General features: G+C 44.1%; 1 protein-coding gene across 4 annotated transcripts in view; it reads right to left on the bottom strand.

The window, feature by feature from the left end:
* Positions 1–23,343, bottom strand: part of lamb2l (laminin, beta 2-like) — a 236,893-nt gene that overhangs the window by 18,561 nt on the left and 194,989 nt on the right. For all 4 annotated transcript variants that reach the window (XM_034172150.1, XM_034172153.1, XM_034172152.1 and 1 more), the window contains 5 exons: positions 19,077–19,308; positions 18,837–19,000; positions 10,689–10,913; positions 10,121–10,335; positions 9,935–10,031 (listed from right to left, as the gene is read on the bottom strand). In XM_034172150.1, the coding sequence (XP_034028041.1) occupies positions 9,935–10,031; positions 10,121–10,335; positions 10,689–10,913; positions 18,837–19,000; positions 19,077–19,308 (933 nt within the window). The remainder of the gene's footprint in view (positions 1–9,934; positions 10,032–10,120; positions 10,336–10,688; positions 10,914–18,836; positions 19,001–19,076; positions 19,309–23,343) is intronic.

Genomic DNA, 23,343 nt, shown 5'->3' with positions numbered 1-23,343 from the left:
TGTTCAAAAAATTTGTGATTCCAGGATGAATGGTGATACCACAAAAGTGAGCTTTTGTGGTATCACAAAATGTGTTATCAGTAGATCTTAATTTAATTTTAATTTAATTTATTAATTTATGTAGCGCCAAATCATGACAAAGTCACACCAAGGCGCTTCACATAATTCACAACAACACAAATTAATCTAAATTCAAAATTAAAAGCAAGAAAAGCACAGTTAAAAGATAAAACACAGTAGAATAAAAATAAATTACAAAGCAAACACAAACAGATTAAAAAATTAATGATAAGACAGTCTAAAAAAGTGGGTCTTCAGTCTTGATTTAAAAATCTCCACCGTGTCAGACTGCCGAATAACAGCAGGTAGATCATTCCAAAGAGCCGGACCACGGTAGGAAAAGGCTCTATACCCCACAGACTTTTTGTTCATCCTCGGAACACACAGAAGCCCTGCGCCCTGCGAACGCAAAGGCCTCGCAGGTACGTAGGGCTTAACCAAGTCCGCCAAGTAGGAAGGCGCCAGTCCATGAACAATTTTATAAACCAACAATAAAACTTTAAAATCCAATCTGGCAGAAACCGGTAGCCAATGAAGGGATGCCAGAATGGGAGTAATGTGGTCAAACCTTGTACTTTGTGTCAAAATTCTGGCAGCAGCATTCTGTACCAACTGAAGTCCTCGAATGCTAGACTGTGGCAGACCAGAAAATAAAGCATTACAATAATCCAATCTAGAAGAGACAAATGCGTGAATCAGAGTCTCAGCATCAGCCATAGACAGGATGGGGCGAATCTTTGCTATATTTCTCAGATGAAAGAAAGCAGTCCTCGTAATGTCCCTAATGTGGAGGTCAAAGGACAACGTAGGATCAAAGATTACCCCAAGGTTCCTCACTTTGTCAGTATGATGTATAACACATGAACCTAGGCTAAGCACCAGCTGATCAAATTGGTGCCGATGTCTTGCTGGGCCAAGAACCATCATTGCAGTCTTGGCTTGCCTCTACTGGTGGTTGGCTCTCACTGCGGTATTGTATCACTTCCTGTTCCGGAGCACAGCGGTGTTTTTCTGTATCTGTTAGCTGTTTAATCTGCGCAGTTAGATTGATCTAGTTATCTAGATTACGATTTGTTTCCCAGTGTAATCTTTACGTGCCTTAACTAAAGCACTCCTTCTGCTGAATCACCTCTAAATTATTTACACATTATTCACTTTGCGTGTTTTTAGGAATCCGCTAGCTTAGCGTAGCTACTAGCTCTTAGCCGATTTAGCATGGCGGCTTCTCCTGTCTCTCCCGCACTTTTCTGCTCTGGGTGTGAAATGTTTAGTTATTCCTCGGCCTCCTTTAGCAGTAATGGTACTTGTAATAAGTGTAGCTTATTCGTAGCTTTGGAGGCCAGGCTGGGCGAATTGGAGACTCGGCTCCGCACCGTGGAAAATTCTACAGCTAGCCAGGCCCCTGTAGTCGGTGCGGACCAAGGTAGCTTAGCCGCCGTTAGTTCCCCCCTGGCAGATCCCGAGCAGCCGGGAAAGCAGGCTGACTGGGTGACTGTGAGGAGGAAGCGTAGCCCTAAACAGAAGCCCCGTGTACACCGCCAACCCGTTCACATCTCTAACCGTTTTTCCCCACTCGACGACACACCCGCCGAGGATCAAACTCTGGTTATTGGCGACTCTGTTTTGAGAAATGTGAAGTTAGCGACACCAGCAACCATAGTCAATTGTCTTCCGGGGGCCAGAGCAGGCGACATTGAAGGAAATTTGAAACTGCTGGTTAAGGCTAAGCGTAAATTTGGTAAGATTGTAATTCACGTCGGCAGTAATGACACCCGGTTACGCCAATCGGAGGTCACTAAAATTAACATTAAATCGGTGTGTAACTTTGCAAAAACAATGTCGGACTCTGTAGTTTTCTCTGGGCCCCTCCCCAATCAGACCGGGAGTGACATGTTTAGCCGCATGTTCTCCTTGAATTGCTGGCTGTCTGAGTGGTGTCCAAAAAATGAGGTGGGCTTCATAGATAATTGGCAAAGCTTCTGGGGAAAACCTGGTCTTGTTAGGAGAGACGGCATCCATCCCACTTTGGATGGAGCAGCTCTCATTTCTAGAAATCTGGCTAATTTTCTTAAATCCTCCAAACCGTGACTATCCAGGGTTGGGACCAGGAAGCAGAGTTGTAGTCTTACACACCTCTCTGCAGCTTCTCTCCCCCTGCCATCCCCTCATTACCCCATCCCCGTAGAGACGGTGCCTGCTCCCAGACTACCAATAACCAGCAAAAATCTATTTAAGCATAAAAATTCAAAAAGAAAAAATAATATAGCACCTTCAACTGCACCACAGACTAAAACAGTTAAATGTGGTCTATTAAACATTAGGTCTCTCTCTTCTAAGTCCCTGTTGGTAAATGATATAATAATTGATCAACATATTGATTTATTCTGCCTAACAGAAACCTGGTTACAGCAGGATGAATATGTTAGTTTAAATGAGTCAACACCCCCGAGTCACACTAACTGTCAGAATGCTCGTAGCACGGGCCGGGGCGGTGGATTAGCAGCAATCTTCCATTCCAGCTTATTAATTAATCAAAAACCCAGACAGAGCTTTAATTAATTTGAAAGCTTGTCTCTTAGTCTTGTCCATCCAAATTGGAAGTCCCAAAAACCAGTTTTATTTGTTATTATCTATCGTCCACCTGGTCGTTACTGTGAGTTTCTCTGTGAATTTTCAGACCTTTTGTCTGACTTAGTGCTTAGCTCAGATAAGATAATTATAGTGGGCGATTTTAACATCCACACAGATGCTGAGAATGACAGCCTCAACACTGCATTTAATCTATTATTAGACTCTATTGGCTTTGCTCAAAAAGTAAATGAGTCCACCCACCACTTTAATCATATCTTAGATCTTGTTCTGACTTATGGTATGGAAATAGAAGACTTAACAGTATTCCCTGAAAACTCCCTTCTGTCTGATCATTTTTTAATAACATTTACATTTACTCTGATGGACTACCCAGCAGTAGGGAATAAGTTTCATTACACTAGAAGTCTTTCAGAAAGCGCTGTAACTAGGTTTAAGGATATGATTCCTTCTTTATGTTCTCTAATGCCATATAACAACACAGTGCAGAGTAGCTACCTAAACTCTGTAAGGGAGATAGAGTATCTCGTCAATAGTTTTACATCCTCATTGAAGACAGCTTTGGATGCTGTAGCTCCTCTGAAAAAGAGAGCTTTAAATCAGAAGTGTCTGACTCCATGGTATAACTCTCAAACTCGTAGCTTAAAGCAGATAACCCGTAAGTTGGAGAGGAAATGGCGTCTCACTAATTTAGAAGATCTTCACTTAGCCTGGAAAAAGAGTCTGTTGCTCTATAAAAAAGCCCTCCGTAAAGCTAGGACATCTTTCTACTCATCACTAATTGAAGAAAATAAGAACAACCCCAGGTTTCTTTTCAGCACTGTAGCCAGGCTGACAAAGAGTCAGAGCTCTATTGAGCTGAGTATTCCATTAACTTTAACTAGTAATGAGTTCATGACTTTCTTTGCTAACAAAATTTTAACTATTAGAGAAAAAATTACTCATAACCATCCCAAAGACGTATCGTTATCTTTGGCTGCTTTCAGTGATGCCGGTATTTGGTTAGACTCTTTCTCTCCGATTGTTCTGTCTGAGTTATTTTCATTAGTTACTTCATCCAAACCATCAACATGTTTATTAGACCCCATTCCTACCAGGCTGCTCAAGGAAGCCCTACCATTATTTAATGCTTCGATCTTAAATATGATCAATCTATCTTTGTTAGTTGGCTATGTACCACAGGCTTTTAAGGTGGCAGTAATTAAACCATTACTTAAAAAGCCATCACTTGACCCAGCTATCTTAGCTAATTATAGGCCAATCTCCAACCTTCCTTTTCTCTCAAAAATTCTTGAAAGGGTAGTTGTAAAACAGCTAACTGATCATCTGCAGAGGAATGGTCTATTTGAAGAGTTTCAGTCAGGTTTTAGAATTCATCATAGTACAGAAACAGCATTAGTGAAGGTTACAAATGATCTTCTTATGGCCTCGGACAGTGGACTCATCTCTGTGCTTGTTCTGTTAGACCTCAGTGCTGCTTTTGATACTGTTGACCATAAAATTTTATTACAGAGATTAGAGCATGCCATAGGTATTAAAGGCACTGCGCTGCGGTGGTTTGAATCATATTTGTCTAATAGATTACAATTTGTTCATGTAAATGGGGAATCTTCTTCACAGACTAAAGTTAATTATGGAGTTCCACAAGGTTCTGTGCTAGGACCAATTTTATTCACTTTATATATGCTTCCCTTAGGCAGTATTATTAGACGGTATTGCTTAAATTTTCATTGTTACGCAGATGATACCCAGCTTTATCTATCCATGAAGCCAGACGACACACACCAATTAGCTAAACTGCAGGATTGTCTTACAGACATAAAGACATGGATGACCTCTAATTTCCTGCTTTTAAACTCAGATAAAACTGAAGTTATTGTACTTGGCCCCACAAATCTTAGAAACATGGTGTCTAACCAGATCCTTACTGTGGATGGCATTACCCTGACCTCTAGTAATACTGTGAGAAATCTTGGAGTCATTTTTGATCAGGATATGTCATTCAAAGCGCATATTAAACAAATATGTAGGACTGCTTTTTTGCATTTACGCAATATCTCTAAAATCAGAAAGGTCTTGTCTCAGAGTGATGCTGAAAAACTAATTCATGCATTTATTTCCTCTAGGCTGGACTATTGTAATTCATTATTATCAGGTTGTCCTAAAAGTTCCCTAAAAAGCCTTCAGTTAATTCAAAATGCTGCAGCTAGAGTACTGACGGGGACTAGAAGGAGAGAGCATATCTCACCCATATTGGCCTCTCTTCATTGGCTTCCTGTTAATTCTAGAATAGAATTTAAAATTCTTCTTCTTACTTATAAGGTTTTGAATAATCAGGTCCCATCTTATCTTAGGGACCTCGTAGTACCATATCACCCCAATAGAGCGCTTCGCTCTCAGACTGCAGGCTTACTTGTAGTTCCTAGGGTTTGTAAGAGTAGAATGGGAGGCAGAGCCTTCAGCTTTCAGGCTCCTCTCCTGTGGAACCAGCTCCCAATTCAGATCAGGGAGACAGACACCCTCTCTACTTTTAAGATTAGGCTTAAAACTTTCCTTTTTGCTAAAGCTTATAGTTAGGGCTGGATCAGGTGACCCTGAACCATCCCTTAGTTATGCTGCTATAGACGTAGACTGCTGGGGGGTTCCCATGATGCACTGTTTCTTTCTCTTTTTGCTCTGTATGCACCACTCTGCATTTAATCATTAGTGATCGATCTCTGCTCCCCTCCACAGCATGTCTTTTTCCTGGTTCTCTCCCTCAGCCCCAACCAGTCCCAGCAGAAGACTGCCCCTCCCTGAGCCTGGTTCTGCTGGAGGTTTCTTCCTGTTAAAAGGGAGTTTTTCCTTCCCACTGTAGCCAAGTGCTTGCTCACAGGGGGTCGTTTTGACCGTTGGGGTTTTACATAATTATTGTATGGCCTTGCCTTACAATATAAAGCGCCTTGGGGCAACTGTTTGTTGTGATTTGGCGCTATATAAAAAAAATTGATTGATTGATTGATTATCAGAGTTCAAAAGTAGAAAGTTGCTAGGCATCCAACTTTTCACTGCTGCAAGACAGTCCTGTAAAGATTTTATGTGGACAGGATTTCCAGCAGCTATCGGCATATACAACTGAGTATCATCAGCATAACAATGAAAAGCAACCCCAAAACGCCGCAAAATGTTCCCAAGGGGTGCCATATACAGGGAAAAATGCAAGGGACCCAGAACGGATCCCTGTGGAACCCCGAACTTCATGCCCTTAAAGTCAGAGGTAGTGTCATTGCACAAAACACAATGGGAACGACCAGACAGATAAGACGTCACCCACACAAGAGCAGTTCCAGTAATCCCGAAACAGTTTTCTAGCCTATCAAGTAGAATATGATGACCAACTGTGTCAAACGCAGCACTGAGCTCCAACAACACCAATGCTGTAGTAGTATCCGAGTCCATTGCTCGCAGAAGATCATTAACTACTTTAATAAGTGCTGTTTCTGTGGAGTGATGCCTTCTAAAAGCAGACTGCAGTGGCTCAAAAAGGTCATTCTCAGTAAGATAGTCCACAAGCTGCCGTGAAACCACCTTTTCCAGAATTTTAGAGCAGAATGATAGATTTGATATCGGCCTATAATTTTTCAATTCACCAGGATCAAGATTAGATTTCTTGAGTAGTGGTTTAACCACTGCAGATTTAAAACAATTTGGAACAGATCCAGAGTTTAAAGAAAGGCTGACAATTTCCAGCACAGTCGGCCCAAGAATGGGCCAAAGATCCTTAAACAATTTTGTTGGTATAAGATCAAATAAACAAGTTGTGCTTCTAGTAGACATCATGAGTTTCGTCAGCACACCTTGTGAGATACTGTTAAATTCCGTGAATCTAGGTAGCACCTCAGTAGTAGTCCCCAGCTCAGTAGCTGGATACAATGATTCAACCAAAGTATGCTGAGATGTGCTCAACCTAATATCTTCTATTTTCTTTTTGAAATAGTCCAGAAAGTCCTGTGCTGAAAAAGGAGAACGACCAACAGGTGGCTGTCCATGAATAAGAAATGCCACCGTATCAAACAAGAACTTTGAGTTATGCTTGTTTTTGTTGATCAATTCAGAATAATACGCCTGCTTCTTAGCCAATAAAGCATGCTTATAATCTAAAATAGCTTCACGCCACGCAAGGTGAAACACCTCTAGTTTGGAACTACGCCATTTCCGTTCCAACCCTCTAGCCTTCTTCCTAAGGTCACGCAAATAACTATTGAACCAGGGTGTCTGTGCTTTGGGAAGGCGTGGCTTTAATAGAGGAGGCGCAATCTTATCAAGTGTGGTTTTTAGCACTAAATTCAGGCTATCTGCAAGACTGTCTACTGACTGAAATTTCATCAAGCTTGAAGTTAGGATTTCAGGTAGTCTTGCTTCGAGTTCAGTCAAAGTTGAAGGTTTAATTTGTCGCCGCAATGATAGGCAAGGTTGTTGCTCCACTAAACGCGGCAGCGTAATTGTAAACCTAATAAGCGAGTGGTCAGAGACCACTGATGCAAGAGGCAGGATGTCGATATTTGTGACAGCAAGGCCACGTGCAAGAACCAAATCCAGAGTATTACCACTGATATGCGTTGAACCATGAACGAACTGCTGAAATCCTAATGCATCCATGATTTCCATAAATGATTTACCGAGGGGATCAGAGAGCTTATTTATATGAATGTTAAAGTCACCAATAATCAAAATGTTGTCTACACTAGTTGAAAGACTAGAGATGAATGTGCCAAATTCATCTAAAAAATCAGAATATGGGCCAGGAGGCCTGTAGACAGTGACAATATAACATAGCTGATTTCCAGTTTTATGACCGTGACAGTACTTAGCATCGTGGGCATAACGGAGAATCAGATGCTCAAATGAATTATATTTCTGACCCCCAACAGTTACTAAAGTAAACCTGGATTTATAAATAAAAGCAACACACCGGCCTTTCTTCACATCACGTGAAACGTGACTAAAAGTGTACTCTGGTGGGCAGGCCTCATTCAGAGGAAGGACAGCTGTGGATTTAATCCAGGTTTCACATAATCCAAGCATATCCAGACGATGATCCACAATTAAGTCATTCACCAGCAATGACTTCAGAGACAATGATCTGATGTTAATGAGACCCAAACTAAGGATCTTGGTGGGATCAGCAGGTTTTAATGAGGTCATGCGGAAGTTCTGCTCCTCAACAGCCAGTGACGCAGCGTGTTTCAACGGCTGGAGGAGCTCAGGTGGAACGCCGCGTCTGAGAGCCTGCAGACGACAGCACCGGCGTAAAAACTCCGCAGCCCGGCGAGAGGCAGCAGTGGGAAGCTGCGGCACAAACGGGCACAGCTTTAGCGGAGCTGGTGCGGTCATCAGTTCAGGAACAGGACGAATCCAGCAGCCTCTCGTGCGCAGCGCGCGCTCCCATGCCCAAAAATATCGTCCATCACAGAGGCGGCGAGGATCAGACCCTCTAGTGAAGGCTGCCAGGTAAAAATTAAGTTTCACCAACAGACCGCTCCACTTTCTGCGCCTTCTAAAGCGCCTCCTCCGGAGAGGAACGCAAGGAAAACGGAGCAGGTGGAGCGGGACGTCCGCGAGCACAGGTGGCAGAGCAGGGCGGGGCCCTCCAAGCCCGGACCCAGACGACAGCAGCGGCTCATAAAGAGCATTAATGTCCAAGAGAGACTGGCGACCATACACAAGCAAGGCTGAAGTGTCCCGGCAGAACACACAGAGCAAAAACACAGCATCAAATAGCAAAAAACTCGACGAGCGACAGGGCTGACGGCACGCCAAACACACAGGCGCCATCTTCCTCCTAATAACACACCAGTCTAATACCTACCTAGATCTTAGTGCTGCATTTGATATAGTTGATCATTGTATACTACTGAATGGGCTTGAGAATTACTTTGGGATTATTGGCAAGGTTGTCTTTTGGTTGACATTTTACTTATCTAGTCGCTGTCATTGCGTCTTGTATAATGTTACTTCAAACCCTGTTCCATTAAATTATGGGATACCACAAGGGTCGGTATAAAGCCCTCCCCTATTCTGTCTCTATATAGCACCTCTTGGTCAGTTATTGCAACACTATGGCATTGCTTTTCATTGCTATGCTGATGACTCATAGCAGTACATGCCAATAAACACACACTCAGACTTTAGAAGATTGCCTGGCTTTGGTGAAAAACCACATGTCTAGCAATTTCTTATTTTTAAATTCTGACAAGACTAAGATGATGGTCATTGGTCCTGTGAGACTCATGCTTAAGTTTGACCAACTAACACTAACCTTGGACTCATGTAACATTCATGGGGAGGTGATGGTCTAGTGCAGTGGTGTCCAAACTGTTCCAGAAAGCCAAGAGGGTGCAGGTTTTCTTAGCAGCCACTGACTCCAGCAGGTGATTTCACTGATTAACATCACTTTGAACGTGTGGGATGAGTTCATCAGTTAGTCGTTAAGCATAGGGCTAGCTGCCGGTGACCACATTAGCACCCTGTCTTTCTGTTTTTTGTTTTTTGTTTTCTGAGAAACTGTGGTCTGTGAGATGTTAATGCATACTGATTGATTTTGCTCTGTCTTTCTCTGCTTGAGGTGCAGTTGTTGAACTCTTCACTGATGGCTGTGGTGGAGAGGACCATCCAACTAGTGGTCCCCTGTTTGAGCACATGGTTTTGGGCTGAACTTGCAGGAGGATGGTCTCTACCCATTGTGATAAAGTTTGGGTCACAATGGATTCTGGATTTATGAATATTTCTTTTTCTATTTATGTTTTACATGTTTGACAATTCTTTGTCATACTTTTTTTATTTGAGCTTTGTTATTGTCAGTATGCCTTAACTAGTTGGTCACTCCTCTGAGTCTGGTCTGCTTGAGGTTTCTTCTTCAAAAAGGAGCTTTTCCTTGCCATTATTGCCTATGTGCTAGCTCGGGGGGGTTAAGGTTAGATCTTACCCTTGTGAAGCACCTTCTAGTGATTTATGTTGTAATCTGAGATATATAAATAAACTGAACTGAATTGCAGTAAGCAACAGTTTGTTGCACCCAAAAATCACAGGATTTCTGCCTATTCTTGTGCCCCAATTTCATCATTTTTGGAATCAGGACATCAGTCTGGGCCACAAACCAGCACTCAGAGAACAGCTTTACATTCATGCCATACATTTGCTAAATTCCCCACCAGAGACTGATTTGTAGATTATCTAATGTTCTATTTATGTGCATGAATTCTCCCTACTGTATCGATTCTGGAGTATCCTTCATGAGGCGCTTTACCTTGACATTGCACCTGTGGGTCCCCCCAATGAAACTGCTCACACTCAGTGCATTTTTTACCTCCAAAGCCTGGATGACAGTGGCACTGGCCTGTGAACTGCAGAAATTTTGAAGATACAGACCGACACATCAGCATACTGCACAATGAAGAGGACAGACGCCTATTTTTGACTGAAGCTTCTTTACCATGTTACAGTGAGTTCCCAGGGAGTGTTGAGGGTCACAGTCACAGACCTCACAGCCTCGGTCTGCACCATAGTTCCAGTAACTAGGAGCACACTGATCGCAATTATGGCCAACCACATTCTCCCTGCAAGGACAGGCCCCGGTGTGTCGGTCACAGTGACACTGACCATCACTGCAAGCGAACTGAGCAGTGCCAGCAGTCACACAAGTGCAACCTAAGAAAAGAAACACACCATGCATAAAGTTCACAGATAGGGAACAAACAGCAAAATTCTACTCTTCTGCTTCTGCTCAATTTTTGTTTTAGATAACCCACAGCACAGGCACACATGCTTAATTCATGGTTACAAAACTCTACTTTAATTCAAAATCTAAATGTGAGGGCAATTGTAAGTACGAGGTTGGAGGCAAAGTTTGGACCTGTTAGTGTTTCAGCCAGAATGAGAACAACAAATGTCCTGAAAAAGTATCCTATACTTAGTCAAATGGTTGGTGAAATGGTGAAATTGGCTACAGCTAAAAAATGAAGCTATTTATGGAGGTGTACATGGAATCAGCGATCACTCACGTCTGCAGTCCTGAGCCAAAGCATTGCCATAGAAACCTTGTTGACACTGAGCACATGATGGGCCGTCGGTGTAGTAAAGACACTTGAGGCACCGACCAGTCTCTGGGTCACATGAGCCAGGGTCCTGGGTATCGATGTTGCCATGACACTGACAAGGAATGCACTGCCCACCAGGTTGCTCAGGGTTGCCATAGTGACCAGGAGCGCATTTATCACAGCGAGAGCCTAAGGAAGGAAAAAGGGCATGTGACCTGACAGCAACTTTTTGAATATTGTTTGCTGATGAGAACCTTGAGGACACTGTCAGTGAGCTATTCAACAATTCAGTTCATTGATAAAGCAGCAAGGGAATGTTTGAACACTACATTATACTGCTGACTCACATAATGTGGGCACTGTGTGTGAAAATGACAGCTGCGTTGGTTGTACACCTGTGCTGTGTTCTGAATTTCCATTTGGTGTTTTAATTGGGTTTGAACTGTGATGATTTTAATATGAGTGCTTTTTAAATGAGTGCATAACACAACCAGTGATACGTGAAGCGATTTGTACATAGAGGCCTGGATTACCAACTACCTCACAGACCACCCACAGTATGTGAGACTTCAAGATATTACATACAACACCATCAAGAGCAGCACGGGGCACCACAGGGGATGGTCCTGTCTCCCTTCCTGTTCACACTCTACACTTCAGACTTCAGGTTCTGGTCACGGTTCTTTCATCTGCAGAAGTTTTCAGATGACTCTGCCATTGTGGGCTGCATCAGCAGGGACCAGGAGGCAGAGTACAGGAGTGTGGTGGACAGGTTTGTGCTGTGGTGCGGACTCAACCACCTACAGCTCAATGTATCTAAGTTGAAGGAGCTGGTGGTGGACTTCAGAAGACGGAAGACCTGTCCAAGCTCAGTTACCATCAGTGGAACAGAGGTGAACACTGTGGCTTACTATAAGTACCTGAGTGTCCACATAGAAAATAAACTGGACTGAACTGTAAACACAGATGCTGTGTATAAGAAGGGTCAGAGCCGACTGCACTTCCTCAGGAGGCTCAGATCTTTTAATGTATGCAGAAACACAGATGTTGCAGATGTTTTATCATTCAGTGGTCTGCAGCTTCATCTTCTACACTTTAGTGTGTTGGGACAGCAGGCTGAAGGCAGCTGACACACACAGACTCAACAAGTTCATCAGGAATGCTGGCTCTGTCCTGGGGGTTGAGCTGGAATCTGTGGTGGAGGTGTCAGAGAGGACGTTGAGGAAGCTGCTCAGCATCCTGGACAACACCTCCCACTCCCTACATGCCACACTGAGATCCTGTCAGAGCACCTTCAGCCAAAGACTGAGACCACTGAGGTGCACCACAGAACGTCAGAGGAGGTCTTTCATACCTGCGGCTATCCGATTGTATAACTCCTCCCCCTTCTGCAGGATGAATACACATTATGAAAAGAGTTATTCAGCTTATGTGCAATACTATCAAACATCTTGTGCAATATATCTTCTATCATTTTGCATAAATCTGTTGTACTTATTGTATTTCATTTTATCATTTTCAGCACTGTCCTACACTTGCTTTTGGTATTTGTATTCTAGTTGGCTTTTAAAAAAATTTCTATTTTTCTATTTAACTACTAGCACTTTCTGTAATTGTGTATTTACCTAATTGCTGTTTACTGTTTCAGTACTCTGGCAAAATAATTTCTTTCAAAATAAATAAAGTTTATATTTATCTTTATAACAAGGTAGAACACTTTCGGTGCTGGCTCTAAATTCTCAAGCTTCATTTATTAAATTACATTAAATATGTTGAAGACAAAATATATAATAATTTTAATAATCAAGTTAGGAGATAAAAATATATGATTAAAACAGATTTAATAAACGGCATCATAGTCACTGAGTGATAGTAGAGCCCTGAACCAAATGAGCAGCCCAGTGCTCATAGATTTAAAGAGTAGACAACACAGTGATTGTGCAATTTATTGCAATTATTTATAATAATAATAATAATGCATAATTTATGAAGTCTCCAGTTTTCCTTTGAGTGAAAATTAGGACTAATATGAGACAAGAGACTTTCTTTTATGCTTCAATGAACTGAAAAATACACTGGACTTTTGCGGTTATGGATGGTTTCACACAAATAAGAGTGGAAAAACGGCATTACACAAGGTAAGACCACTTTATGGTTAATTTAGGCTTATAAAGTGTGCTTGTATTGGGTGGTAGTGGAATTTTTGGTAGTAAATGTGGCATAAATGTTAATCTTATTTGTTGTGAAGACAGCATGTGAGCGCACACAGCCACTGATTAATCACTCCCTCTTGTGGTCAATTTTCACACTGCTCTGTGAAAGAAAAACAACACCCCCACCCCCCACCCACCCATCACGACCATACAACCATAGATGTTGATATGGAGAGATAGCTTCAACACCTGGCCACCACTGTTGGATGAGCTTTACAGCACTCATACGCAAGAAGAAGAAGAAGAATCCATGGCGTAATCGGGTTTGGTACCACTTCACTCCAGTGTGGGAAAGCAGAGCAAATGGAGCAACAGATGACGCTTCAAGTTTTTTTTGTTGTTGTTGTTTTTTCAGCAGTTACCTCGCAATAACTTTTGAGTCCATATTTCCAGCCTGTGGACACACAGATTCGTTGAATTGTTTGGATGGATTGCACACCATAACTTGATTAAGTTTTACTTTAACCTGGAGTTCACCTCCAATAATATACTGGAAGCTTTGACTGTGAGGCACGTGATTATGTGCCTGAAGACTCTGAAAGAAAAAACGTGTTGTGGGCTGGGGTGTTTGGCTGGCTTGGTTTTTGTTTTCTGTTTCTCCCACCAGGTGGTATGCATTCAGGACTGAGTGGCTGAGCATTAGGACCTCACTCTGAACACCTGAGGCTTGTAATCACGTGCAGGTCATCAGGACTCACAGCTGTGGTGTATTCTGTCTTGATCAGAGAATGCTGCATTTAAACCTTGAATGCACAGTGTGTGATTGCCAGAGACTCGACCTTGTGAGCAGACGTGTGAGATCGACGTCAGGAGAACAATCTCACCATCACGGATGCAGAGACCGCTCCAGGTTTGACGCCGCAGTCTGTGAAGGAGGATTGGGTGAGGTCTCACGCTCTTCAGCACACTTCCTGAGGTAATTTGGTTTTGGTGACTTTTATGAAGTAATGACAGTGGATTTGGTGTCCCTCACACCTTGTTGTATCGAGCTGTCACGTTATGCTAATTGTCTACTCAGCTTCTGCTGCAGTGGAGATTTGAACTGAGTTGTTCCGTGCCTGCAGGGTGAGAAGCTGATGTATAGATTTAAGCCAGGAAGTGTTTGCTGATTGCGTGCACCTTTGAGTTGTGTCTCTCTGTGTGGAGTTGGACTCACCTCCATGTTTTCTTTCTTCACAGACTTGGTTTGTCGCGGCCACCTGGGGGGTGTCGGCGGGGTCCCTGGGTCCGAACTGCTGTGGCTCCGGACCGTTTGCGCTGTTGAGAGCGCGCCGTGTTTCCACCTCACCAGACCGCGGACTTTTTAGTTGTTTAGCACTTCACTCACTGTTATGTTTATTAAATTCTGTTACCTTTTGAACCGTGCTCTGCTTATTTTATGCTGGGTCCTTTCAAACGCTGGGTCGGTGCTACGACCGCGTCCGAAACATAACAAAACGGTGTGTTTCGGCAAAGATATGATGCACTAGAAGATGCTGTGCGCTTTATTCGGGGGGAACGCCGAGGCTCTGGAAGGCTGCGTGGCTATCGAGTTATGCATGACAGATGCTGTTGTATAAATAAACTATATTTCATACGGAGTCTTACAGCTGTGCAAGTTGTAGCAACTTACTCCCTCATCTCACGGGATCCCATTCTCTCGTGAATCCTGTTGCTGTCTGCTGTGTGTGTGTGTGTGTGTGTGTGTGTGTGTGTGTGTGCACCTATGTGTTCAGTCTCCCCCCACCTGATTCCACTCACTGTGTGCTCTGAGAGGCATGAGGTGATTGCGAGGGAACACAAAAACTTTAGCGAGGGAATGCAATAATCTGGGCCAAAAGAAGATTAACCACCATGTCCCTAGGTGGGCTCCGTAGATATGAAAAAAGAGCAAGCTGACAAAAAAACAAGACACAAACAACAAAAAAAACAACAGCTACCAGAGAGAGGACGCTGTTCAGGATTGCTGGCGGTCCTTATACAGATTTGGTGAAACCTGATTACACACAAATTTAACCTCTTCCAAGGGGATTGGGGTTGGCCGATGCCTACTTCACTGGAAAATCACAATGTCTACAGTGAAACATTGTGATGGATATTGAAATGGGGTGGTGCGGGGGGGGTGTATGTGGGTTTGTACATACTTTATTTTCTGCTCTTTAAAATGTCTATTCATGAATTAAAAAAATACTATCTCTGTATTTCTTATTACCAATTAACGACTTTACCATAACTGACCAAGTAAGGGTGCACCTTCACTGATTTTCCAAGCAGCTCTCCTCAGCTTCATTCAGCTGAGTCAAGTCATGCTCAGTATAGTTAAAAAACAAAACAAAACAAACAACCCCCCCCCAAGAATTTCAGAGTGGGAGCCCCCAGCACATATCTCCCTAACTTCTGTGAGTCAAACTCTTCTTGATATCACAGATTCTTTTTCTTCTGGGCTCAGCAAGAAACGTGGACTCTGAGCTGTGCTATTAGAGCCGCTTCACACATAACACGAAGTTGGGCAAAAGAAGCACAAACCGGCTGAACAACCGGAAACAAAAAACGAAACATTCCACCTGCTGTCAGGAGGGGCACACAGTTGGACAGGTGTGCACGATACCGCGGTGACAGCTTCATGCATGCTCATGTGTGTGCACAAATACAGCGCGAGCACGTGGAACGCGTAGGCACCATATCGCGCTCCCACAGCGGTGGAGCAATTAGATGCTGGACATAAATCAATAAATATATGGAAGCCCACAATGATGTGAAGCACAGATTCAGAACATTAGAGGATCAATGAATGTGCTGTTTAAATGTAACAGTCATGTTACTGGTCATGAATCTGTTGTCACTGTATAAAAAAAAGAAAACACCAGTCTATAATAATTCATTCCTGTTATGAAGAGCGGACAATATAGGTCATCCCCCTGTTCCACATGACTCATGGTCATGCATGTAAACAGGCAGATGACAAGAATGAAGCCGTGTGCTAATTATGCGGACACATCAGTTGGCGCCGCGTGTACAGAGAGTGGTGTGCTGAAGGACATGGCATCATATGGCCCATAACCCATGCGGCGGACGTGACAGGCTGACTGCCAGCTGAGTGTTCACATGATCACACGGAGCTTGTCACATAGGGCAGCCCCTGATGTTGTGCGCACTGACGAGTTTGCTGCTGCGCGCTGATGAGTTTGCTGCTTCCCGCTGTAAAAAGTGACATGTGCTTTTATGTATTTCCACATGAAGACAGCATGCGCATGCACGCACCTCACTGTGGAGTGTTGTAAGGTCATGTCCGTCATAACGCGGCACGTGTTCTCCAGCTGTGACTTGCGGGTCCACAGATACCAACAGCTGCTGCTCACAGCGACAGACCCACCTTTGCGATCAGTGCACAGAACAAAGTGTAACTCTCTGTTTCTTTGTTATGTGATTATTTATTTGTTATGTAATTATGTATGTAGTTATTGTAGTATTTATGTATATACTTGTCCTGGCTGTGTTCTCTGTATTTTTAATGTAACATGTCATGTGCACTGAGCCGTCATTTCCAGCTGTCAGTGAGTCGCTGGCCGGCGATCAGCTGAGAGGCGCCTTGCTGTGCCGTGTGCACTCAAACGTAGCTGGCCGGTCCCCATGTGATCTTGTCTGTATATAACTGTCAGCATGTCATGAGAGCTTGAGAGCCCACCTATACATATGCATTGCATGGAGTCTTGTTCATGTTGTTGATGGCACGACATATGTCCTCCAGCTGAGTTGCGACTACACAGCGGTCAGCCGTTCCAGTTGGACATTACAGCTGTCCAGATGCACACTGCGCTGGACAGTGATCACACTCCAGCCACCTCAGTCGCACCTGACAATGTTGGTTCACCGGGGGGGGGGGACACACTTGCATGACATATGTGTTTCTTGGTAACAGCACACTTGTAGGGCACTTAGACATTGTGGGGCCATTTGCACAGCACAGCTCGAATGTGGTTACCTGCTCTTGTGCTGGCTGTGCAAGTAGCCCCGCCTTTTCTAAGTGCCCTGCGAGTGGTGTTGGATGTTTGTGAGTGGCACGTGGACTCCGGCCGACACCTGCTGAGGGGGGGTCAAATGGGCACTTGCCATCTTTTGGCCGCTGGTGTGAAGGTTGCCTCGATCACGTCAATCGGCCACAATGTGATATGGGCAATGATTTTGTGCAGCATATCGTGCTGCAGCACAACATGCCATGCGAATGCTGCAAACATGATCAACTGATAAATGCGACCTCATCATGCCCACGATTGGAATGGGTTACAGGCGCGATCAGGATGCAAATGTAGAGTACATGTGCTGTGCGTGTATGGTTGTGGCAACAGCTGCACAAGGCGTTTGAGGCGGCTCCAATTTTTCACGAGTGGCATGCAATTCCTCCTTTGTGCACAAGTTGTTTGAAGGGGCCCTTAACAGTGAACCACTCTGAACCCAAACACACAGACTCTTCCACCGGGGCTGGAGCAGACCCAAACTCCCCGCCTCATTTCAGCCTGCATACAGTTCACGATGGCTCAATGCATCTCAGGCAGGGGGACTGTTGGGAAAGTGTAGTGACACGGACCCACAACAGGGGGCGCAAATGAACGGTCAATAGATGAGCCAAAAGGTAACAATTTAATGTTGTGAATGTGCACAACGATTATACAGACAATCACAGAATCTGATAGCAGTCAATACACAAAGGTGACGTGTGGGCAGGCTCGAGGATAGAAGACGTCTGTCCTGAGAAGAGCCGGAACCACACGATTTCCACAGCCACAGAACCCGGAGAATACTGGAGCCGCCAAGTCCCGAATTCCCAGGTGATCACCGTCCCCGACTGTCGGATTTGGTACTGCTGGCGAGGAGCACAAACAGTGAGATGTGGGTGTGTGCACACCCAGTAACAAAAACAGTCAGAAGGTGGAAAGTCACCTCCACCTCTAATCACACACTCATGCAGCTCCTGTCTAACCACTTATCTGGTTTGGGTGTGAAGCGAAGCCGTCGCTGTTCACACCAAACGCCAATCCACAGATAATGAAACGCCACAGGAATACGGCTGCAAAGAAGTTCAGGTTATTATTCAATGATTTAAGTCAGCAGAGAAAAGTACCTTCACAGGTAGATGATATCTCGTCAGCGAGGTGGAGATGACATCCGGCTTTTATGAAGTGATGAAATGAAGATGGGTGACAACTGTCATGAGTTGATGTGTGACAGCTGTCACTCCCGGTTGTGTCCGTGTGCCCTCTTGTGCCTGAAGCCCGCACTTCAGGCAGGGCGCCATCTGGTGGTGGGCCAGCAGTACCTCCTCTTCTGGCGGCCCACACAACAGGGACTCTTCTTTACATATTTCAGATAACTTTTTTCTGTGCTATGCTTTAAACTTGGATGAAGAGTTATGTGCCACCACAGGCACCAAGCTGCTCTGAGCCAAGCAACAGCACATGCTGCTGGAGTGCGCTCATCTCTCGGCCACCATCCTTCATTTGTGCGGTCTCTGACCGGCACGCCTTAAAGTACATATTTATAAGTGCTCAGTTGGATCTCTGAGGAAATCTCTTGCATGAACAAATAAATATTTACATTAATGCAGGGGCAATGCAATTTTGTGTGTGTGTGTGTGTGCGCGCATGTGAAAGAGAGAGAGGGGTGTAGCATCACATAGGTGGCTCATCATCGTGATGTCACTCAGTCATCCACGAAGGCCATGGAATGCCAACCCTATTAGGGATGTTTCAGCTGAAATTTAGTGAACATCTGACAAATTTGGTTATAACAACAGAACAAAGAGTGACTGATGCATGTACAGACACATGCACTTCAATCCTGCGTCCCCTTTGTGGCCTTGTGGCCGGTGGGGGATAAGAATAAATATATGAGTTGAATTAAGAGAATATTTCTGAAATCTTACCAGCGTAGCCTTGTTTGCAGTTACAGATGATCTGGTTCGATGACTGGTCTGCATAGCAGGAGTGACCGTTAAAGTGATCCGTGTCAGGGTTACCGGGACAAGGGCAGGGGCGACAGTGTTCCCCTGAGCCAAGCACTGGATTTCCAAAGAACCCATCCACACAGCTTCAACAAATGAAAAACATTTAGCATTATTATTGTGATCAAATCAAAACTAAAAGAAATCGTCCATGATCCTTACCGCTCACAGAAGTGTCCTGCTGTGTAGTCTCTGCAGTCTCTACACTCTCCAGTGTGGGGGTCACAGCTGTCTGCATGGCCATTACACTGACAGGGGCTGCAACTCGGGAAGCCCCACTGACCTGGTTGGCAGTCTGAGCACTGGCGTCCAGTTACACCCTGTCTGCAGTGGCACTGGCCTGTAGCTGGATCACACTGGTTGCTCAGTGAACCCTGAGAATGGCAGTCACAGGCTGGATGGGAATGAGAGAATGATGTTCAAAGGTTACTCCAAAATGTCAAATGTTGAAAATAGCAAATAAAGTGCTGACAGAAAATGTCACATTCAAAAAAATGATAAATGATCTTTCAACATTCTTCGTTTTGGTTTACCCAGGGATCACTGAGTTGATGCCTCATCCGACTGAGGCGATCTGCTCTGATTAGTTCAGTTGGATTGGAAAATGTGCATTATTTTAGGTCCCAAGGACAAGGATCGGGAAACACTGCACTATATTCTGACTGAGACATTTAGTGCTGTCAGAAAAACAAATCCTAAAAGTCTTCATGTGCTCAGGGTTTTAATATTAACAGAGTTACAGTAGTGTTCAGAATAATAGTAGTGCTATGTGACTAAAATGATTAATCCAGGTTTTGAGTATATTTCTTATTGTTGCATGGGAAACAAGGCACCAGTAGATTCAGTAAATTCTCACAAATCCAACAAGACCAAGCATTCATGATATGCACACTCTTAAGGCTATGAAATTGTATTAGTAAATCACTGCCAAGCTGCAGTAGTTCAATGCATGACTCCATGTGATGATATTCACAGTGTCTCCAAACTGGACACTGGTAACTCTCAGAATACACAGTATCTTTCAGGTTTTGGACACGGAAGAACTCTCACATTTCATTTATGAGAACACTGTCAGTTGTGTCTCCAAGTCCTGAAGCCAGATTACTTGCAAATTCCAGAGAAACAGTCTGATAACTGAAGTATGGTCAGGTTTAATCTTATTGACTATATGATATACTGATATGGCAGAATGAGCATGACTGGAAAAGGAATTACCATATTCGTGCAGGCCCCAGGGTTATGTATAAGCCCACCACCTCTTTTCCAGAAAGTTAGTTAAATACCCACCCAAAATTACATTTTTTTTTGTAATTAAAGTTTATTAAACTCCTACCTAAAATAAATTAGTTCTGAGACCCCAACACATTGTAAAAATGAAATAATAATGAATTTTTACAATGTTTATCTTGTTTCTTCCATGTCTGACTTGTGATTATGTCATACTTTTGACCTGTAGTCTTATTTTGAAAGACTTGTGCAAGAAATGGGACATGTTAAGTAGCAATGGCTTGCTTTGTAGCCCCAGTCACACGGTGACTGCTATCAGTTTCTATCAGTTTCTGTTCGTTTTTGTCCAAGAAAAGTCTTTTTTCTATCTGCAAAATGAGTTCTTTGTCAGCTAATGTCTGCAAAATTTGTCAGAAAGTTTTGTGTGTGTTCAAAACTTAGAGAGGAGTTCAGAGTGAGATCCTTCCTGGACGTTAGTATGTATGAGTGTATGTTTGAGTGTGAGGAAGTGGGATACAGCAAGCACACACAGCGCTTCTGCACGCAAACATGGACAAAACTGAGTTCATGTGTTAGGGCCCCTTCACACACAGTGCGAATAAGTACAACTCAGGGCGACTCACGATGAAACAGCTTGTATGAACGAACCACGAAACATCACACCGACTGGCAAATGTGCATGATCCTGGTGCGACAGTGTGTGCATGCAACGGTGTCTTTTAAGCAGGAACACAGTGGGAGCAGCTGTAGCTGCTCCCACTGTGTTCCATGGGACGAGGTGCACCACATCGCGCCGCTGATGTGGAGGAAAATAAAATAAAAACCAGCTGTATAATTAGTGAATATCACTGGGTTGATATAAATAATACATAAAAGGGGACGCGATACAGAACCCCATGGTTAAATAACCCTGGTAAAAAAAAAAAAAAGCCACAGGATTCGAACTCGCACCCTCTGATTACCAGACAGAAACTTTACCACTGTCTTGTAACAGGAGCCTGAAATGGCTAAAATCAACAAGCAGATAAATGTATTTTTTAAAAAAAGAAAAAAAAAAATCTGCTGTGATAACTGACCAAACTGCATTTGTTACAGCGTATTTCTGCTGATATGTGACTGAAAATGGCGTATTTGTCTCACTCTTGGCTTGTCCTGGTCCTGCGGCATGCCGCTCACAGCCCTCACACCCCAATACGTGTGTCCCGTCAGACGTGACATTCAGATCACTTGCTGCATGTCCACATGAATGGACAGTCCATTTCTCCAACCTGTCGCAAAAGCAATATATATTTTTATGTATTTCCACACAAGCATACACATGCACATGTCCGTCAAAACACGGGACGTGTGCTGCAGCTGTGATGTCCAGAACCGGAGATGTTTCAACAGCTGTGGGCAGTCAGCCATGCCCCCTGTCCTGTCTGCACACAGAGCAAGATGTCACTCTGTGATCAGATGAGAAATGCCTCGCCTGCGCGGGGGGGGGGGGCAGCACGCGAAACACACGCACATGGGTTGTGGGGGGAGCTGACACTCTGGCACACCACATGTGCACTTGGCAACTTCACAGTTGTGGGCACTTCGACAAATTTCACTGCCAGCTTAACAGTGCAGACTGTTTTCGTGATGATAGTGCAAATGGCCACACATTTTCTAAATGCCATGCGAGCGGTGTTAGATGTTCATGCGTGTCACCTGGAATTTGGCCATCACCTTCCACGATAGGGTTCGATGGGCTCGCACAGCGCACACTCTGTCTTTCAGCTGCTGGTGTGCACAAATAGTTGTGGCAACAGGTGTACGAGACAGATGCAGCTACGATTTTACACCTTTTGCATACGATTCCTGCTTCATGCACACTTAATGCGCAATTCGACCAAGTTCGCACTATGTGTGAAGAGACCCTAAACAGCAACAGACTGGATGTTCCACTGTTTTCACTGAGAGGTTGAGTGGAAAATTATGGCTGTTTTATCTTCACAAGGTGGAAAAAATGGACTCCAACAAATGGATCATTTAACTGCAGTCACCTGCATTTAAACAGGTTGGAACCTTTGAAGGTTTCATGAGTGCCAGAGTTTTCTGCTTTAATATAAACGCTGTGCAAAATGTTTCAGTGGAGCAAATTATTGTCCTTGTGGTTAATATTAAAAACTGGCCGTGCAAGTGACATCATTTACTGTATTTGTTTGCTGCCAAGATGAAAAAGGACCAGGCATCAGCTGACAAGGGGCACATTTAATAAATGACAGAAGAATAGGAAAAAAAAAAAACACCAGACACAGACAGGTGATTTATTCTTTATTTGTGAAGAAATCAGACATTTTATTGAAGTGGATGGTCCGCCAAACATAATATTTGACAGAGTTTATGCAAAGGCTCATCCCCCTTCAGAGAAAATTTAGCACAGGGTGCTCAGGGCGCTCAGACACGCGAATACGGTCCATAAAAAGGCTGAACAAATGTTGTGTGGGCCGCTGAAGAGGAGGTACTGCTGGCCCACCACCACCAGAGGGCGCCCTGCCTGGAGTGCGGGCTCCAGGCACCAGAGGGCGCTGCCGCCTAACAGGAGCAGCCAGGGTGACAGCTGACGCTCATCATCCTTGACAGCTGTCACCACTCAACAGGATCAGCATTGGTATATCAGCCAGACGACATCTCCACCTCTTTGCCGAGATATCGTTCTACCTTGAAGGTAACGTACCTCAGCTGGTTGTGAGATAATAACCCTTTGTTGCTTGAGCGTTTTTTGTGAACTCTTTATTCGACGAGAGGAGGAGGTGGTTTTCCACCGTACGTATTGCTGGGTGCACACGCACCCACTTCTAACTGTGTTTGCTCCTCGCCAGCAGTACCAGATCCGACACGCGGAGGCAGTGGCCACCTGGGAGTTCGGGACTTGGAGGCTCCAGTATTCCCGGGGTTCGGTGGCGGAGGAAATCGTGTGGTTCCGGTTCGACTTCGGACTGATGTCTCCTATCTTCGAGCCTGCCCACATGACATCTTGTATTTCAATCAATCAACTCAATCAACTTTTTTTTTATATAGCGCCAAATCACAACAAACAGTTGCCCCAAGGCGCTCTATATTGTAAGGCAAGGCCATACAATAATTATGAAAAACCCCAACGGTCAAAACGACCCCCTATGAGCAAGCACTTGGCTACAGTTGGAAGGAAAAACTCCCTTTTAACAGGAAGAAA

The sequence above is a fragment of the Thalassophryne amazonica genome, chromosome 6 (genome assembly GCF_902500255.1).
Source record: "Thalassophryne amazonica chromosome 6, fThaAma1.1, whole genome shotgun sequence".
Classification (NCBI taxonomy): Eukaryota; Metazoa; Chordata; class Actinopteri; order Batrachoidiformes; family Batrachoididae; genus Thalassophryne; species Thalassophryne amazonica.
This window is presented reverse-complemented; position numbering and strand designations above follow the sequence as displayed.